This window comes from Carassius gibelio, chromosome A5 (genome assembly GCF_023724105.1).
Source record: "Carassius gibelio isolate Cgi1373 ecotype wild population from Czech Republic chromosome A5, carGib1.2-hapl.c, whole genome shotgun sequence".
NCBI lineage: Eukaryota > Metazoa > Chordata > Actinopteri > Cypriniformes > Cyprinidae > Carassius > Carassius gibelio.
The window spans coordinates 31279786-31298079 of record NC_068375.1 but is presented as its reverse complement, the minus strand read 5'-3'; the positions used below and the strand labels follow the sequence as shown (position 1 = coordinate 31298079).

Genomic DNA, 18294 nt, shown 5'->3' with positions numbered 1-18294 from the left:
ATATATAGGAATTTTGGGTTTTCATGAGCTGTATGCCAAAATCATCAGTATTAAAACAATAAAAGACCCGAAATATTTCAGTTGGTGTGCAATGAATCTAAAATATATGAAAGTTTAATTTTTATCATTACATTATGGAAAATAATGAACTTTTATCACAATATTCTAATTTTTTGAGAAGGACCTGTATACTCTAAAGGAAGCAACAACAGGATATATGACATACAAAACTGAAGACAGATCACGCTATTATGCACACCTAAAAATCAAGCAATGCGTTGAACGCCCTGATGAGCAAGAAATAGACAAAGGGAGAGTAAAAGAAGGGCATCACTTACTCGTAGACAGTAGTCCAGCCGTTCTCATTGCTGATGGTGGCGAGCAGGCCCGTGTTGCCGTAGTAACTGAGCTGCGCGAGGTCGTGTGCGAGAGCCGAGATGCGCTTCAGCATTCCAGCGTTGCTGATGGTCAGCCAGTAAACCTGGCCGCCTGGGGCTACGAGCCACAGGGGCACGCCATTAGCATCCCGCCGCAACTGCGCTATCGTGCCCTCCCTGTTTGCTATGCTGCTCAGGTGGCCCTCGGGGGTGTATGTGAAGTTAAGCAGGTAGTCCCCCGTCACCAGGCTGCGGGTGAACAGATGAGTACCGTTTGGACTGAACAGATAAAGCTCTTGGTCTGCAACCGAGGTGAGCTCGTACAGTCCCTCGGGAGTGAGCTGAGGATGGTTAGCCGTGAGCCGGCGTATCCGCACGTTCCCGAGGTCAGCGATGTAGAGGGAGCCATTAGGAGAAACTGCCAGAGAAGAGGGAGACTTCAGCTTGGCATCACGAGCATAACCTCCATCACCTAGGGATGAATTCATGGAGAGAATGAGAAAGAGATGTGGAGTCTAGTTCATTAGGCATTCAGTGTTAGGTTTAACGATTAACCCTCACAGACCCACTGCAGTAAAATCGCAACACTGATCTACAGTAGTTAAATAATAAAGATTTTTCAGTAATTAAACCAGTCTATAACAGCAGCTCAGACTCTTAAATGTGTTATAGCAACCCGTTTGGCAGGAAGATATTTACAAATTGAATCTCTCAGCATGCTAAAGCCACACAACATAGCTGCCCACTGACACACTGCTAACTGGTCTGGATCGGATGCAGCAAAAAAGTTATTTGCACAAAATTGCAGTAGACCTGTAATATGCTGTAGTATCTAGTCAATAGTATATATATATATATAAACAGACAGAAGTCTGTTATGCTCTTCCATTTAATTGATTAAAAAAAAACTGTATGTGAAATATTATGACAATTAAACAGGACAGCCATTTATCCAGTTTTCACTGTCATATGATCCCTCAGAAATTATTCAAATTCAAACTGAGTGTGATACACTGCTCAAAGAATCATGAAATTCTAATGTTTACTTGACAAATAAAAATAACCCTTTCCATCAAAAAAAAAGAAAAAATCACAATTATGAACAGTAGTGTATATTGTCTCAAAAGGGAAATATGTCTTGGACACACGGTGCAGTACACATATACTAAACATTTTGTCATTCCTCTTTATATCCGTCAAGTAAACATGTTGAACACACACATGAAGACAAAGACTAAGATTACGAAGACGATAAGCAGTCCACATACAGTAAATCCAAGCAGGAGAAGGCTAGAGACACACATAATATTACCAATACCCGGCAAACAGGAACTGAACAGACAGGAACTGAAATACACAGACCAAACTAATATAATTAACAAGACACACCTGAACATAATGAAGAACTCACATCAGAAACCATGACAACTAACTAGAGAAAATGGTGCAAACAAAGTCCAAACAATATGATGTTGTAACAATATCATTACGGTATATAAGTAGTATACTAAATAATATACAGAGGGAGAGACAATTGAGTAAATCATGGATAAACTATTCCTAATTATTTTCAACATAGGCAAATAAAACATTAGCGAGTGTAAGATGATGCTCTCAGATGAACACACTCAAGTTTCAGCTATCTAGCTTACTGGAAAGGCTTTTACAGAAGTCAATGCAACTGCACTGTAGGCTTGTATGCTTTTGGAGGTAATTCTTCCGGGATTATGAAATTTTAGAGTCCGTCAGAAGATTGCTCCTAAATTAACATTTCTGAATTTCAGCCTCCTAGCTTGCCACACCAATCTACTTTTATTACTCGATTCGGAAACAACAGACAAAACTACTTTCAAATATTCAAATAAGCCAATTTGTATACTTTATTATAACAGTCGAGAAATTTTGCAACCTTTAAGCACTTTTTCAAAACTCATCCAATACAAAAAAAAAAAAAAAAAAAAAAAAAAAAAAAAAAATTCCTAATTTTTATAACCTGTGGCTTATCAAAGTATTTTTAACATGGAAAAATAACACATTATAAACATGAATAACTCTCTCTGAGGACCAAAGGAAAATCACGGCATTTAGCACTTTGGTGTATGTTTATCTCACCTGAGAAACACTCGCAGTTGGGGTCAATCTTACAATCACATTCACTGGTTGCCCCCGCGATTATGACCATTTCTCCATTTGTGGACACCTCTTGGACTCGGCTGTGCTTCCGGTCATCAGTTTCTGCAATGTATAGAGCCCCCTGGTGGCTGACAGCGATAGCTTTCGCTCCCTCCAGCACAGAACGCACCGCTGTTTTCCCCAGAAGGACCGGTTCAATACTGGCCATCGGGCAATGGATGGGTCGTCCAGCAACCACACGCACCTGCTGGGACTCGCTCACCTGGAGCACAAGGTTATTATCGAGAACGTAGAGAGAATTATCCAGTGGACTCACTGCCAGGTCTGTGGGCCACTCTAAACGCACCTGTGGACACACAAATGTATATTATTAACTGCTATGAATGTGAAAAGTGTGATTTTCTTCATGACCGATTTCACAGCCGCTCTCATCTGCTCAGTCATGGACTATTCAGATGTACTCTCTACATCTGACATGAAGTACAGAGACTTATTTTGTCATCCTTTTGACTAATATTATACCAATTTACATGTAACATCAGTGAGTGGGACTGTTTTACATTATAACTACAGAGGAGAGATGAAACGGAGAGGAATGTGAAAGTACCAAGCAAGTGAAGAAGAGGAATAACTCGATATCATACTGTGACTTGTATTGTGTAGACATGGTTGGGGTTTACAAAGTCTGAGAGTGAGCAGAAAAATATTCTCTGCAAACTGTTTCTCACACCGGTCATCTGGAGGTGGAAATGCCAAAACTACTTTTCACCCTTGGAGGTAGAAAAACCTCTTTTACCAACAAAACAATAACTATTCTACACTATGAGAGCCAAAAGATGCACTCTGCATGCAATGATCCATTTAAAAACATTAGTTTGCTGCTTTGAGTCTTTTGTTTTGAACTCTAGTGATACATAATGTGAAGCTGCTTTTGCACTGATGCCAGACATATTTGTTATGAATATACACCAATATATATATAAAAATTCTATATATTACACAATACAAATATTATATATGTACACATATATTATTATAGATTATATTATACATAATAAAAACATTATATATAATAATTACATATATAGTACACAGGGTATATTCGGTGATGTGCTGCCACCAAAATGAAAATACAATGTTCAAATGATCCAATGAGATGCAGTACCTTTCATTTGTAATTTAAGATTTAAGATTATTTAAAAAAGTATTAACACATGGTTAGTTAACATAAACCAGCGTAACTCGAATTTGAGGACACTGGGGACTTAATTAAGATAAAGCTAAAGCAAAGATCTTCTACTGAAAGAAAAATTATATATATATATATATATATATATATATATATATATATATATATATATATATTATTTACTTCATATATATATATATATATATATATATATATATATGTATGAAGTATGAAGTCACATGAATGACTATGAATAAATTTATTTTTGCTTAAAACAAAAATTAGAATAAAAAATGTAGTCACTCTCAGTAAGTCTATGGTCTACTGTCATTAAAATAACCATGTAGAATGCAGGCTAATCAAATGACACAGACGCAGGGAGCAGCACTGTTTGATTCTGGAGAAAAAATACCCCCTTGGCTTTCTACACCCATCATATAAACCATTTCCAGTTAAATTTCCTGCAAAAATAACTACACTGTGATATATAACATTACCAAGATAATATTTTAGTCATACCACCCAGCCCTAATGCGCAGCCAGGTAAAAAAAAAAAAAAAAAAAACCCATCTTGGTTCTGTGTGTGTGTGTCTGCAGCTGCCCGACAGCCGGACAGTATTGAGTGTGAAGTGTGTCATATCCCAGACATACTGGGAATTATGCAGATTTCAGTGCTTCTTTTACCCAGTGGCCTCCGGCACCTCATTTCCCCTTCTCTCTCTCTCCATCTCTCCTCACTGTCTGATTCTTATTCACACACAACACACCCCACCGAATGAACTGTGAAGAAGTGGAGCGCGCGAGTGTGTGTGTGTGTGTAGATGGGAGTGAGAGAGAGCGAGAACGAGAGTGAGAGAGAATGAAAGGGAAATCAAGGGACAGTCTGCCAAAAATTGATGCAATTCAGAAGCGGGAAGAATTGTGTCTGACTTTGAAGGGAGAGCGGTCCTGCAGATTTAATGAGGACACACGGAGTTAAACTGCAGGGGGAGAACGAGACAGAATAAGAAAGTAAAATAGATTTTTAAGAGCACTTTATGAGAAAGACGTGAAATTGCCTTATGTTTGAGAAAAGCTTTACGATTTTAGTGTTCGAAATGGATAGAACAGAAAAGGCAGAAACCTCAAAGGAGGGAAAGGCAAAGAGAGAGGGAGAGAGATAAAAGAAAAGTGAGGATGTTGCTGCAAGCTGTATAATGTACAGTAACTCTGTAGCACCAGAGAAACCTTCGGTATCAGCACTTTCTCACTCTTGAGGTGAACAGTGAAAACTGTGTGTGTGTGTGCGCGTGTGAATCGTGTGGAGCTGAAGGAAAAGGTTGAAAGAAAGAGCGAAAGGGTTAGTCAAGACTCTCGCAGAGTGGGGTGTGTATGTAGGGTTTCCTTCATCTTTCAGCTCTTCGGCTTCTGTGTGCTGTTATTCATTTCATTTATGTGAGCATTTCAGAATACAAACTGAGCATGCTGATCATTTTTCTGATGTCTGCATGCAAACAAAAAGTTAAAAGAGTGTGTGACTGCCTTTAAGAAATTACCGTATTTTCTGGACTATAAGTCACACTTTTTTTCATAGTTTGGCTGGTCCTGCGACTTATAGTCAGGTGCAACTTATTTATCAAAATTAATTTGACATGAACAAAGAGAAAACATTACCATCTACAGCGCGCTCTATGCTGCTCAGTGCTCCTGTAGCCTTCACTGAGCAGCATATAGCGCCCTCTCGTGGCTGTAGACAGTAATGTTTTCTCTTGGTTCTTGGTTCTAAATAAATGTGACTTATAGTCCAGTGCGACTTATATATGTTTTTTTCCTCATAATGACGTATTTTTGGACTGATGCGACTTATAGTCTGAAAAATACAGAAAATGGTACAGTAGGCCATATCAAAGAAATATCTTATGCGCACACAAATTATGTGTAAATTTGAGTGTTTAAATGTACAGGGCTGGGTAAAAATATCTATTTTCCAATGAATCTCAAACTTAATTTGGACAGTCATGATACTGATTCTTCAAAGCAACAATATCTACCTCTTTTTTTTTCAAAAAAAAATCTGTATTGCATTCTGTTCAACTAACTCCCAAGAATGCATTGTTTGCAGTGTCAAATCTTCAATGTCATGGCAAGAGAAATCATGTCTTACTTGACTTGTGAACATGAATATATAAACACTATCTAAATAACTGCAAGAAAGTGTTTTTCTAATGAGTTGTCCTTGTGGCACAACGACAGACATCCAAAATGAACAGTGTAGCTGGTTCACAAACAATCAACAAAATATAGTGTGATCAGTATTAATCTGATAAAGAAATAAATCTTACTAACAGTTTTTTTTTGTTCAGTCAAAAATGTAAAGTGTAGCCCTAATCATACACACACAAAAATTATCCTTATGGCAAAATATACCCAAATGTATTTAAATCTAGTCGACAGCTTGAAAATCAAAAGTAAATCGGGAAATCTGCATTGATGCCCATTTTTAGAAATCTATGGTGAACATGAAAAATTGGCCCTATTTATTTTTCTCCCTGGAGAAGTACAGTATATATTTGAAATCTGCTATTCTGCTTCATACATCTACTACAAAATCATCTTGAGACCAGCAGATTAAAAGTAATTGCACAAATATCTAAGTAAAATGAAGTTAGTTCTGAGAAAAGGTCAAGTATTACTTGTTTGCGGACATTCATACGTTTTATTTGGTTTATTCTAAGTTCTTTTAGGAGCCTCCATATGTAAATGTGTGTGTGTGTGTGTGTTTTGTTCACCTGGCTGATGTCCATTCGAGAGTCGCAGCTGATTGGCTGGGAGGACGTGAGTCCGTTTGACCCAATGATGGTTGTTATCACTCCTTTGTCATCAATCTTACGGATCATTGATCCATCAACAAAGTAAATTAACCCATGCTTGTCCACTGCGATACCTGCAGGACAACAGGATACACACACAGTCATTTCATCTCTTTCAGTTTAAATGTGCTTTATTGGTGGAACAAATAACTTTACATTTGTATTGCCAATGCAATCGCAGCTTAACCAAAGATGATGAGGAACGGTGCAATGAAGAAAGATGCATTTCACTGAATCAGGCAGTATATTCCTCTGTGTGATCATTCTGTTCACGGCATCTTAAATATATGCAAATTAACTTATATATGCAGATTTATGCGAAATGACATCAGATATGCAAAAAATCTGGGATTTCTTTTCATTGTTCATCCAATTTCTCTCTTTCATTTGTCTTGTTCTATTCAAATGCTTGCAAATCACCTTGAGCGGTGCAAGGCAACTAAGTTTTACATTTAAATTGAGCAGTGCACAAACATACATTGTTACAGTATTTAACAATTAAAACTGATCTTTAGCACAAAAACACCTCCAGACCACTAACATCAGGAAATAAATCGCCACTCTCATTGCTGTCAAAGACTTTATTGTTTTTTTATTGTTATTGTTTCTTTAAAGACGTCTGTCTTTCAAAGCATACGGTTTGTAAGGAGCAAACTCCGCTCTGAATGGAACAGTAACTCCATCTAATTTTATTTAGAATAAGTTCGACAGTATTTCACAGTAAACTGTTTGGCATGTTAAAACTCAGGCATTTAAAATAATAATAAAAAAAAAATTATTTATCAATTATTATCCAGTTTTGAGTCTTAAAATTTGGCAGTCGGATCAAATAATGAGTCAAGAAACAAGCTAATATTAATTCTGGCTAATCTGTCACACTGGAAACTGAAGATCAAATTGAGTGTATTGCATTGTGGGAAACAGTATTCTGTACAGTGTCCTCAGGTTGTATACTGCAAATTTTGGCAAATCCAGGTATTTTATGCATACAACAAATGTGCACAGTATACAGTACATATTGCCCAAAATATAAGAGTAGTAAAGTAGTAGTGTATACTATTTTGAACACCTCCACACAAATAAGCACGGAGGTGCCTTTTTTTTTTTTTTGTATGTATGTCGCTTACTGATATTTTTGTCCCCCAGAGGGATTTCACTCTGAAGTGGGAACAGGCTTATGTAACCAGCTTACTCTCTCACACACACACACACACATCAGAGTTTGTAATGGCAAATAGCACTGTGTGTGAATGTGTGTGTTTGCGGCTTTCCTTTCCCTTCTCTAGTTTGCTCTCTTTATTCTTGCTCTCTCCCTCTAATGAGAATCACAGAGATAAGCAGACATATTGGTCTGTTCTCACCATTCTGATTTACTCTGGGAGAGATTGAGTCACACACATACACATATACACATACACATACACATATGCATGCAGTCACAGAAGATTTCAATGGCTCTTTGGATTCACAATTTATATAATACTAACAGGAACCACATATTTTTGGAGACAGTATATGGCAAGAAAATCTGCACGCAGAGTGCATCTCAACACAGCACCAGTAAATGACAGCTCACACATGTCAGTATGGATAGTGGTAAGAGCACCTTCTCCATATGGATAAACTGCCTATAATAGCTGACACAGAGTAGTACTTCACTAGTTGCATCGGCTGTTTCTTTCCCAACCCACTGTAAAAACTGATGAATATATGCAGTTGCTCCCTTGAGGAGCTTATTTCTACCTGTCATGACCCTTAAAATGACTTAAACTAATGTAGTCGGGCTGACACAATCATATTTAAACAATATTTTGACTCATATGTTGGAGCAAGCACATTAATCATTTATGTTCACCTCAAAAACTACCAAAAATCAGTGCACTAATTTTACATTGTTTTACTAATTTGGTCAAATCCAAATGAATCATGAATCATTTCCATATACATCTGGCAAGCTTTCAAAAGAGATTGATTAAGTGATATAAACCAGTTTCATTGCTACATAAGGGAGTTCCTGGCCAGTTGTCACAAGTGCTATCATATACTGTAAAAATCAAAACAGAGGGAAGGTTTGGAACACACATAACATCGACGAGACCCGAAAAAAACAATTAACAGAAAGAGAGCCACTTAATTACACAAGCAGACTAGACTAATCAATGACAATGACACACACCTTATGTAATGGAATAACAATTAATGGAAATGGTGTAAAAGGAAAACAAAGTCAAAATTGAATGATATGGTGACAGATCACCGCCCTCCCGGAAGGCGTGACCTCGCACCATAGAGAGAAAGATGAGATGGCAAGGAGGATGAGGAGATGGGGAAGGGATGGCAAAAGGTAGGCACACCGGCAGAAAGATGCAGGAAGAGGTTCAGTAGGAGGACGGACAACAGGGAGGAGCAGGTGACGGAGATGACCAGGGAAGAGCCTTGAGCAAGAGAGGGTAGGTGGAGACCCAGGTCACAGCCAGGACTGCACTCCATGACGGCGTCACTGAAGGGAAGAGCCAAGGTATGATGGGAACACAAACCACCATGGGATCGACAGGAGTGACAATGGCAATGGAGGTGAAAACAGATAAGCCCATTTCACACTGCACGTTTGACCCGGCAAATTGCCAAAACATTGCCAGGTCGCCTTCTGTGTGAAAGCAAACACCTCCCGGGATTGATTCTGGCATTGAACTCGGGTTCAGGACCTAGTAACATTGCTGGGTTCAATCCCAGGATGAGCGCTGTGTGAACAAAAGCCAGATCCAATGGCGTGTCGTAGTGATGACGCGCGTTATCCCGCCACTCTTTTACCGGTTGTTTTGAAGGAAGATCAACGTTCCCGACAAAAAAATATGTGCAAACTGTAATGAAGCAGAGATCAGTTAGTGCCTAACGTTTTCGACTCGTACATCACACGTCACGCCCTGATGTCACGTGTCGTTACGGGATCTTTATGGGTTGTGTGTGAAAGCACGCACATATGCCGGGTAATCACTGGAAGTGTGAAAGTGCAAAATCTAGCGACCCAGGAACAACTGATGGAACACTTTACTTGTGTATTTGCCGGAATCGCAGTGTGAAAGGGGCTATGGACAGACAGAGAGTGGAGGAGGTGGAGCGATGCCGAGGATCCAGGGGGGCACGATGGAGCTGTAGCAATGATTGCTCGAGATGTAGGTGGGGATCTAGAGGTCAGAGGGTGAGCTGGAGCTGGAGAATCAGAGGAAGGAGGTGGAGCTTGAGGGACGGCAGAGCAAGCCGTAGCCATAGGGATGGAAGGCTGGAGAGCAGCGGACGACCCGCAAGTCTGCAGAGGAGGCATGGTGAAGTCCGACCCAGGTGGAGGCGACTGACTGAGGGAGCCCGGCAAGGCTGAATGGCCAATGGTTCACTCCGGAATAGATGGTTGGATGCTGGCTGGGCACTGGGCTAGAAGTGAGGTTCTGTCATCATCAGATGGTCCGACGATCAGAGATGATCCACAGGATACCAGCACCCACTTCAAGTAGTCAGTGAAGCTCCCTTGAGGTCCCTCCTCGGACAACTGCTCCTTGGTGGCGGTTTTCAAGCCAGGGTGTAGAAATGAGCATAAGCAGTTGTCCAGGTAGTGGGATGCGCTAGAAACAGGAAATCCTCCACATGTTACTCAAGGGAGCGAGTTCCCTGGCATAAAGGCATAATAGTAAAACAGACAGATTGTCCGTGGTGGGGAAAAAGTGAATCCAAAAAAGGGAAGGCTTGCAAGACACGTAACATTGCCAGGACAAGACAACATTTAACAGAAAGAGAGCAACTTACTGTAAATACTCAAGCATATATTAGACTCACTGATGACACATACCTGAACGGTATAACACAATTAACTCAAAGAACAGAAATGGCGCAAAAGGGAAACAAAGTTCAAACTGAATGATACTATGACAGGCATACAGCCCTTTAAATGCTGAACATCCATTCAGACCTGTGTGCAGCAAACAATACAGATCATGTTGTGCTGTAAACCAGACACAAATACATGTGAAGACAAACACTCATACACACTACCATTGTTTCTGAAATTCTATCTGCCTCAATAAGCCTGTTTACAAATGCATCTTGTTATGGGTGCTAATTACAAGGGAAATTACCCACTTAACGAGCATAACAAGCTTAATTATTTATTCTGCCTTCGGAGGGGGGATACCTCCCTCTGCCCTTCGGGGTCCTGAAGGCACAAAGAGTCCTCCAGGTCCAGAAGCCCCTTTTCTTATCTTCTAAAATGGAAAATGCTGGTTAGATTGAAAATGGTCAGAGGAGAAGCTAATCTTCACACAAATATAAAACTCAAAAGCAAACCACATTAATTTAGACTGCAGGAGATCTTCTTTTCTCTGAACCTACTGGACTCAGACTAAATGGAGCATGTCTGTCTGTTTGCTCCTTGCCTCCCTCTATTTCTCTTAAACTCTCGGCTGAAATCAGACCAGACAGTGAGCACCCTATCCTAGAGGGACTTGTCAGTTAATATGCCCTTTTCTCTTCCTATCTCTCTCCGCCGTGAATCCAAGATTTCAGTGAATCACAGAGTGATGCATCTGTACCACAAACTCACCCACATTCTGAGCTTGTACAGCACATATACACAGTACATATTACTCCCGGAAGCGCGTGCCCGTGCAAACATCAACCAGAGCGAGGGCGAGAGCGAGAGCGGCTTCATCTGGTGGCAGCGCTGCATGGAACTTGCTCAGTAAGAATGTCTCCAATACAAAGGAGTGTGTTTTTGCTTGTCAGGGATGATAACTTTGCTCAGGCCCAGTCCGACGCTGGATTTGCACATAGTTTGATACTGAAAGACAGAGCAGTTGCAGCTATAAAAGATCCCGGTCATGATTCAGAACTGCCGGCAGTAAGTGAAATCGCATCAAATGTCTGTTTTGTAGGCATTCGGTGCTTAAGTGCTTGTCACTCTTTAGCTCCACCCTCGACGCGCCTCCAGGAGCTCTGCTTTTTTTCTGGACAGTATGTATATTTCTATTATAAATATGATAAAACTAAAGACTTTTTGGAGACATGAAGGATGCACTACTCAAGATGTCTTAAAACTACTTAAAATTGGACAAAACAAACATACAAATAAGCCAAATTTATTCAATGAAAATATTACTGATTTTAATTAACAAATGAAACATCTGTTCTTGTCTCTCTTTGAAAACAGGATTCCCACAGTCAAACCTGGGTATGTGAGGTAGCCTAATTTTAGAATATTGATTTTTAAACCTGAAAATTAATGTAAAATATTAAAATTGTATAACTTTATATAAACGTATGGGCATGAATTTATGTTTTTCTAATGTCATCAAACTTTTAAATGTTTTATTTATATGTTTTAGCTTGAAATTGAGTAAAAATATATATATAAATAAATACAAATCTTATCCTTAATTCTTTATCCAATAAATCACGAAATACTGGAAAAGGCTTGAGGCCTTAAGAGTGAGCCAAGATCTCAACTTGATCTTTGAGCAACAAATACAGCAGGTGGTAAAATATGTATTTTACCATCCAAAAATGCTAAAATAAAATCATAATTTACAGATGCTGAAAGTGTCAATCCTACCAGTATACTGTATCTTCCTGTAATGTTCCATCAAATCTCTTGAAAATAAAAACTCCTTTTCAAAACAAACAGGGCATTTTAAAAGATCTCAATTTTGATTTTATTTTGGCTCTCAGCATGAAGCCCTGAGCCTTTGCTTGTTGAAGCTTGTGAGGACTATCTGTTTTTACTGCACTAAAAAGATCATAGTCATGGAAGATGCTGCCGTGGTGCAGAGATCAATACTGCATCACTCTGAGTTTCTATGTGTATAAAGAGATATTGATTATAAAAACATTCTGTATATTGAGATTAATTGAATCAACAGCGAGCCAAAGTCAAGCCACACATCAACATACAGAACTGTCAAAGCTCATATGTAAGTGACATATAGTATCAGCATTATGGATCAGTTCAGCAGAATTTATCCAAATCATCATGCAGAGATGTTAATACTTTGGTTGCAGTCTATTTGTGTGGACCCCTTCATGGCCTGAGAACATAGAAGGTTGGATTGCAGTTACTGAAGCTCTCAGCGTTTCGGTCAAAGCCAGTTAAAGATAATAGACTTCAGTAAAAACACTTTAACAAAGGGAGATTACAGGCATTCCACCCAACACGCACAACGGAAGGCTTTTATCCATCAGTTTGCCAAAAAAAATGCATATGAATCATTGAAGTGAGTTTAAAAGTCTTAAATCCGTTTTAAATGTGATTTACAGTTTGATCTGAAACACAGTCCGAAATCAAAGAGCTTGCGGGCACACACACACACACATAACATTCCTGCTCTGGGATTCTTTATGAATTCTATCCTCAGGGGTTTACAAGTAAGTGGAGGCTTTTAACTGCGACAGTTGAGTGAGTGAGTTCCTGTGTGAGAGAGAGAGAGAGTGCACAATGAAGCTTGAAGGATAAGAGAACATATGTGCCCGTAAGCCACGCCCCCGTCTGTCCATCAGCCTAACTGACAGGTTTAAACAGACAGTGGCAGTGATGGATAGGCGGGACTAATAGCCGCTCCACCTGATTTAGCAAAGAGGGAAGGCATCTTTGATTTATCTTTATTCTTCTAGTTTTCCCATTTCTCTCGACTGAAACTTGCCACTATTTTTCTCTTCCCACCTTCAATAACTACACCACCTCACTCCCTCGCTCTTTCTCTTTGACTTGGGAAAAGCAGCATGTGTGTGCACTGAATTCTCACCCCTGGGGTTACTGAGTGCCGCTTCAGTGGCCTTGCCTCCATCGCCGCACTGGTTCGGGTGGAAGGGTGTGCACAGCTCCCCGCTGCCAGCCACCACCTCCATGTTCCTGCTGAGATCTATTGGTTCAGTCAAAGTCTTCAGGCGGTACAGCTTCCCGCCGCTGGTATCTGACAGATAGAGCGACTCACGCATAGGATCCATAGACAAGTAGTACTTATGAGCCGGACTAGAGCTGGAGAAAGAGAATTTTAAAAAGGCTTTATGATGAAGCAGGGCTACACACACATATTGGCAACATACTTATGCTTAAACTATTTCATAAAGTCTGAATCTATACTAAAAAACAACCACACAAAGACTTGTGGACACACAAGGTTAGAGTAAAAAAAAACCTCCAGGTCTCAGTGCCATGCAGAAATTTCAATTATTCTGAACTCGTGCCCCAATCAAAACTCGGAGCCCCACCAGTGTGTCGGACCCCTGCCGGTCTATAATCTTCTTTTCCTTTCCTTCCATCCATTTCTGCCCTAAGAGAAAATCTACCTGCTGCCTCTTTCTCAATTGTTCCTTAGGCAGAAAAAAACAAAACAAAACAAGACAAAAAACCTTTTCTAAAAGAGCGAAACACTTTTCCCAAAAATTTTGATGAGGCCTTTTTTGTCTTTTTGTCAGAACGTTCTTCAGGTTGTGTCTCTGTCAAAGCAAACACATCCTCTGACACATCACCTGTGGCGTCTGAGTTGTGTTAAGTTTTGTGCTTGAAGATTTTGAGGAATTCTGTTGCTCTGACATTGAAGGGAAGTTGATTCACTCTTTTGTGTTTAAGGACAGCAGAGTGCTCAGAATTGTGTAGGGACTGTGAGGTCAGGCTAAAGGGGAGTAGTTCATGTTGCTCAACCACTAACAACATCAGAAAAAGTGTACTCTTACAGTGCTCTAACATAAGTTGCTTTCAATTAAAATAGACTCACAAATTGCATTAATAGCTCACAAAGCCATTAACCAAATTTAAATCAATACTGAAATGGTAAATTCATTATCATTTCTCTAAAAGCTGTTTTTGTAATAATAAAAAGGAACCGTTTCTGTAGCTCAACTGCTAACAACACCAAGGTCATGGGTTCAGCTCCTAAAATGTGACTGACAAAATGTACAAAATGTACAATTGGAATTGAAATGTTAATACTATAAGGTTCTTTTGAGTCTTTGCGATGTTGAATCAGACACTGGTTTGATCAGAAGCGTTATCTCCAAAAGAAGGCTGAAGGTAGGATTTCCCCCTTGCTGTGGGATGTAATGCTGTGTGCAAACACACACATAAAAACGCAAAGATAAAGGATTACAGTGCGCTTGTCAGTGTTAGTCTGTGGAGCAGAGGTCTATCCCACACTCTAACTTCCTCTCTGTGGGGGGCACCGTTTCTAAATTCACATGAAACGAGGAAGATCTAGAGACGATAAATGGGAGACTGCGCTGTGACGCTGCCAGCGGATTGCTGAGAAAAGCTGTTAGTGTTCAAAACCATTGACCAGAACAACGCCTGAGTTGGATTCCTGACCACACACTGAAGATTACAAGCAACATTAACCACTGTGTGGCTTCAAAAACATATCCACAGATACACAAATACACACATATGTGGGTGCACACATAAACATAGAATAATATACACAGATGGATACATAATTACAGACATATACACATTGAAATACCATGCACTGAAATGAAATGATAAAAGATGGTCTCTATTAGAAGTTAATTAAAGGCGATGTGCTCAGTAGTAATTAAAAGTAAACAATAAATAAATCAAATGGATAAAAAAAAGAGGGGACAAATGAGGTCAACAAAGGAATACAATCACAGCTTTATTTGTAGGTTTGAAGGAAAAGGCTTTAGTCATTAAAGCTAAGGATTGTATTTATTGACTGAAGTTTTGAGGTTACTAGTATTTTTTAGCATTAATATTATAATAAATAGGAATATTTATGTATTTTTGAGCAGTACTGTATTGTGAGTTTAATGAGAGAGAAAAAAAGACAAAATATGTTAACTTTATTTTAAAGCTTCTTTAAGAGAAAAGATCCAGTTTTTAGAATTTGATCTTGCTGACTTACTATAGGGGCTGTTGCCTCTAAATTTGTTGTTTTGCATTTGAGACTCGAGTCACTCCAAGGTTGATGCATGAATGAATGGAGATTCAAAATAAAAATAATGAATTCAAGCTCAGGTGCAGTGTATGAATGACTGAAAGACTACATGGTGATATCGGTTCACAAAAGAAACATACCTGTGTCTAATATCACGATTTCTGGAAGCATAACATGGAGAAAATTTAAGTCAACAATTAAAAACATATTCCTCAGAAGATGATTTCATCATTTCACTATGATGAAAAGGTTTATAACCTATGAACAGTGGATATGATTTTTTAAATATATTTTTTTACCTCAAGTAATTTTTACAAAATCTTATAATTAAATATTCTATACATATATTATATTTTATATTTTATATAATATTTTAACAAAACAGTATAATTTTAAATGTCACTATGTGACCATTTGATTTGATTTATTTAAATGGGTATATATAAATATATATAAATAAATAAAAAACGTTTGATCTTTTTATTAATAAACAAAAAAAGAAATGAAATACGACAGTTACCTATTAAAAATATATATAATAATAAAAAATCAACGGGGTTCAGAAATGACTGATCATTTGCTGATGGAAGATGGCAGAGACCTGAGCTCCAAGATGCTAATGACGAATCCGTTGGGCAGAATCCTGCGGATGTAGTTAAAATCCCCTACATACACACTTCCATCCGAACCGCAGGCCAGAGCGATGGGGGCAAACAGCTTCTGCTCCACGGCCGGCCCGTTGCAGTTTGGACAGGGGATTGTACGAACCACCCCTGTCCCCATCACTGTGGAGATGACAACAGGCTGCTGGGAAATAAAGACATTCTCTCCGTTACCTTTATGAAGGATACCTGCAGAAGAGAAAATAAACAGAATATTAGATTGAAGCCTTTATATATCAATGATGAAATGTGATGTTGCTAGAAGACCCCGCAGAAACAAACTGAAGAAAAGAATGATACAAACGGCCATCTAGGGAGCTCTCAGGAGCCAAAGGTTTTATTGACCAGGAGGATGTTAGATTTAAATGCGCTCTATGTTGGGCTTTTTTGGTAAACATGTTGCTATCTCAAGGTCATGGGTTAAGCTCATTTTTTCCACGAGCACAAGAAGGTCAAGGGATCAACATTTCATTTTAAAACAGTGTTGGAAACATTTATGATTTTGGTATTATGAATAGATTCTTTTAGCTCTCAATCTTAGAGTAGAAGAGTAGTTCACTTCCAGAATGAAAATTCTGCCATCATTTACTTAAGCTCCACTTGTTCCAAACCTGTTTGAGTTTCCTTCTTCTGCTGAACACAAAAGAAGATATTTTGAAAAATGTTGGAATCCAAACAGTTGATGGGCATCATTCATTTCTATAGTATTTATTTTCCTACTGTGAAAGCCAATGGCACCCATCAGCTGTTCGGATACGGAACATTTTTCAAAATATCTTCTTTTTTGTTCAACAGAAAAAATAAACACACAAGTTTGGAACAAGTGGAGGGTGAGTAAATGATTGCAGAATTTTCATTCTGGAAGTAAACTCCTTTAAAACATGAAAATTCATCATAAAACAATTCTTCAAAGATTATATGAAATTATCATCATGTGAAAATAAAGTTAATTAAAAATTAACTCTGTGAAAATGACTTTTTTTTACACAAATTATTATTATCCAACAGTAAGGACAATGGCCAACAATCTTGCACTAATGCCATTTTATCGAATGTTAGTGTATTTAGTTACAAACTGCGTTGGTGAAGAGCATGCTTGAGATGAAATATAAGATGTGAAAAATCAATGTAAATATTTTATGCATCATCTCTAACTAAGCTGTGATTTTGTTATGCTAAAACTGTGAAAACATTAACTAATTGTGTGTTTTCAGGGCACAAGGAAACATAGCCTGTCAGTTTATTCCAAAAATGCTTAAAATTTTATTTTCTTAATTCCCACCACAAAATGAATGTTGATTTGAGACATGGATGAAATTAATTTATGACAGTTTTAGGGACAAAAAAAATAATATATGACAGGATTTTCCAGAAATGCAGTTTATTTGTTGGACATTTCAGAAGGGAAATAAATAAACAAATCATCTAAATGTGTTTTAATATAATTGAAGAAAACACCTATGTGCATGAGTGTGAGAGTGTGTGTATGTATGTATGTGTGTGTGTGTGTGTGATAATCCCTCACCACTCTCCATGTTGAGGACGTGGTGTTGGTTCAGTGTCCATCCGCCCAGGTTTGAGGGCATCAGCTCAAAGCCCTGCAGCTGAGCGACTCTCTTCTCCCAGAGCACAACGTCCAGACAGGATTCATACTCATATCCAACAGAGACTGTCATTAATTCACACACATACACACACACATGTAAATGCCAGACTTAGTCCATTAAATAACATCATGATCATCATCATCAAGACCCAAAAGAGACAAACCATCACCATCATCAGAATAAACAAAGTTACCAACTCATACACAGTTTCATTGGTAATTTTTCTTTTTTAAGTGAAACTGCATAATTTGAATGCATAAACTACCAAGTATATTCAATAATTACAGTCATTTTACTAGATTAATTATACTTATATGAGCTAATATATAAAATCTTGATGCTATTTATCATTTAAAAATGTATCTAACTGAACAACATCTATAAATATCTCACTCTATAAATGTGTCACGTCATAGGAAAATGTTTAAAGAGCTGAATCCATCCTCGGAGTTAAGAGAGCAGCAGTTTGCCACAGTATATGTGGATGAATTATATTTGCTTCAGTTACAGTTGTGTTGCCATGGTGTTACTGTGAACTTAATTA

The 18294-nt window shown here is 38.5% G+C and overlaps 1 protein-coding gene across 4 annotated transcripts in view; it reads right to left on the bottom strand.

Moving 5' to 3' along the window:
* The window catches only part of LOC128012115 (teneurin-1), a 134663-nt gene that overhangs the window by 18327 nt on the left and 98042 nt on the right, over positions 1-18294 (bottom strand). For 2 of the 4 annotated variants that reach the window (XM_052595124.1, XM_052595115.1), the window contains exons 19-25: positions 17669-17812; positions 16083-16332; positions 15622-15642; positions 13334-13566; positions 6468-6622; positions 2490-2856; positions 339-849 (exon numbers count right to left, since the gene is read on the bottom strand). In XM_052595124.1, the coding sequence (XP_052451084.1) occupies positions 339-849; positions 2490-2856; positions 6468-6622; positions 13334-13566; positions 15622-15642; positions 16083-16332; positions 17669-17812 (1681 nt within the window). The remainder of the gene's footprint in view (positions 1-338; positions 850-2489; positions 2857-6467; positions 6623-13333; positions 13567-15621; positions 15643-16082; positions 16333-17668; positions 17813-18294) is intronic. The other 2 variants (XM_052595140.1, XM_052595131.1) reach the window with 1 other exon arrangement.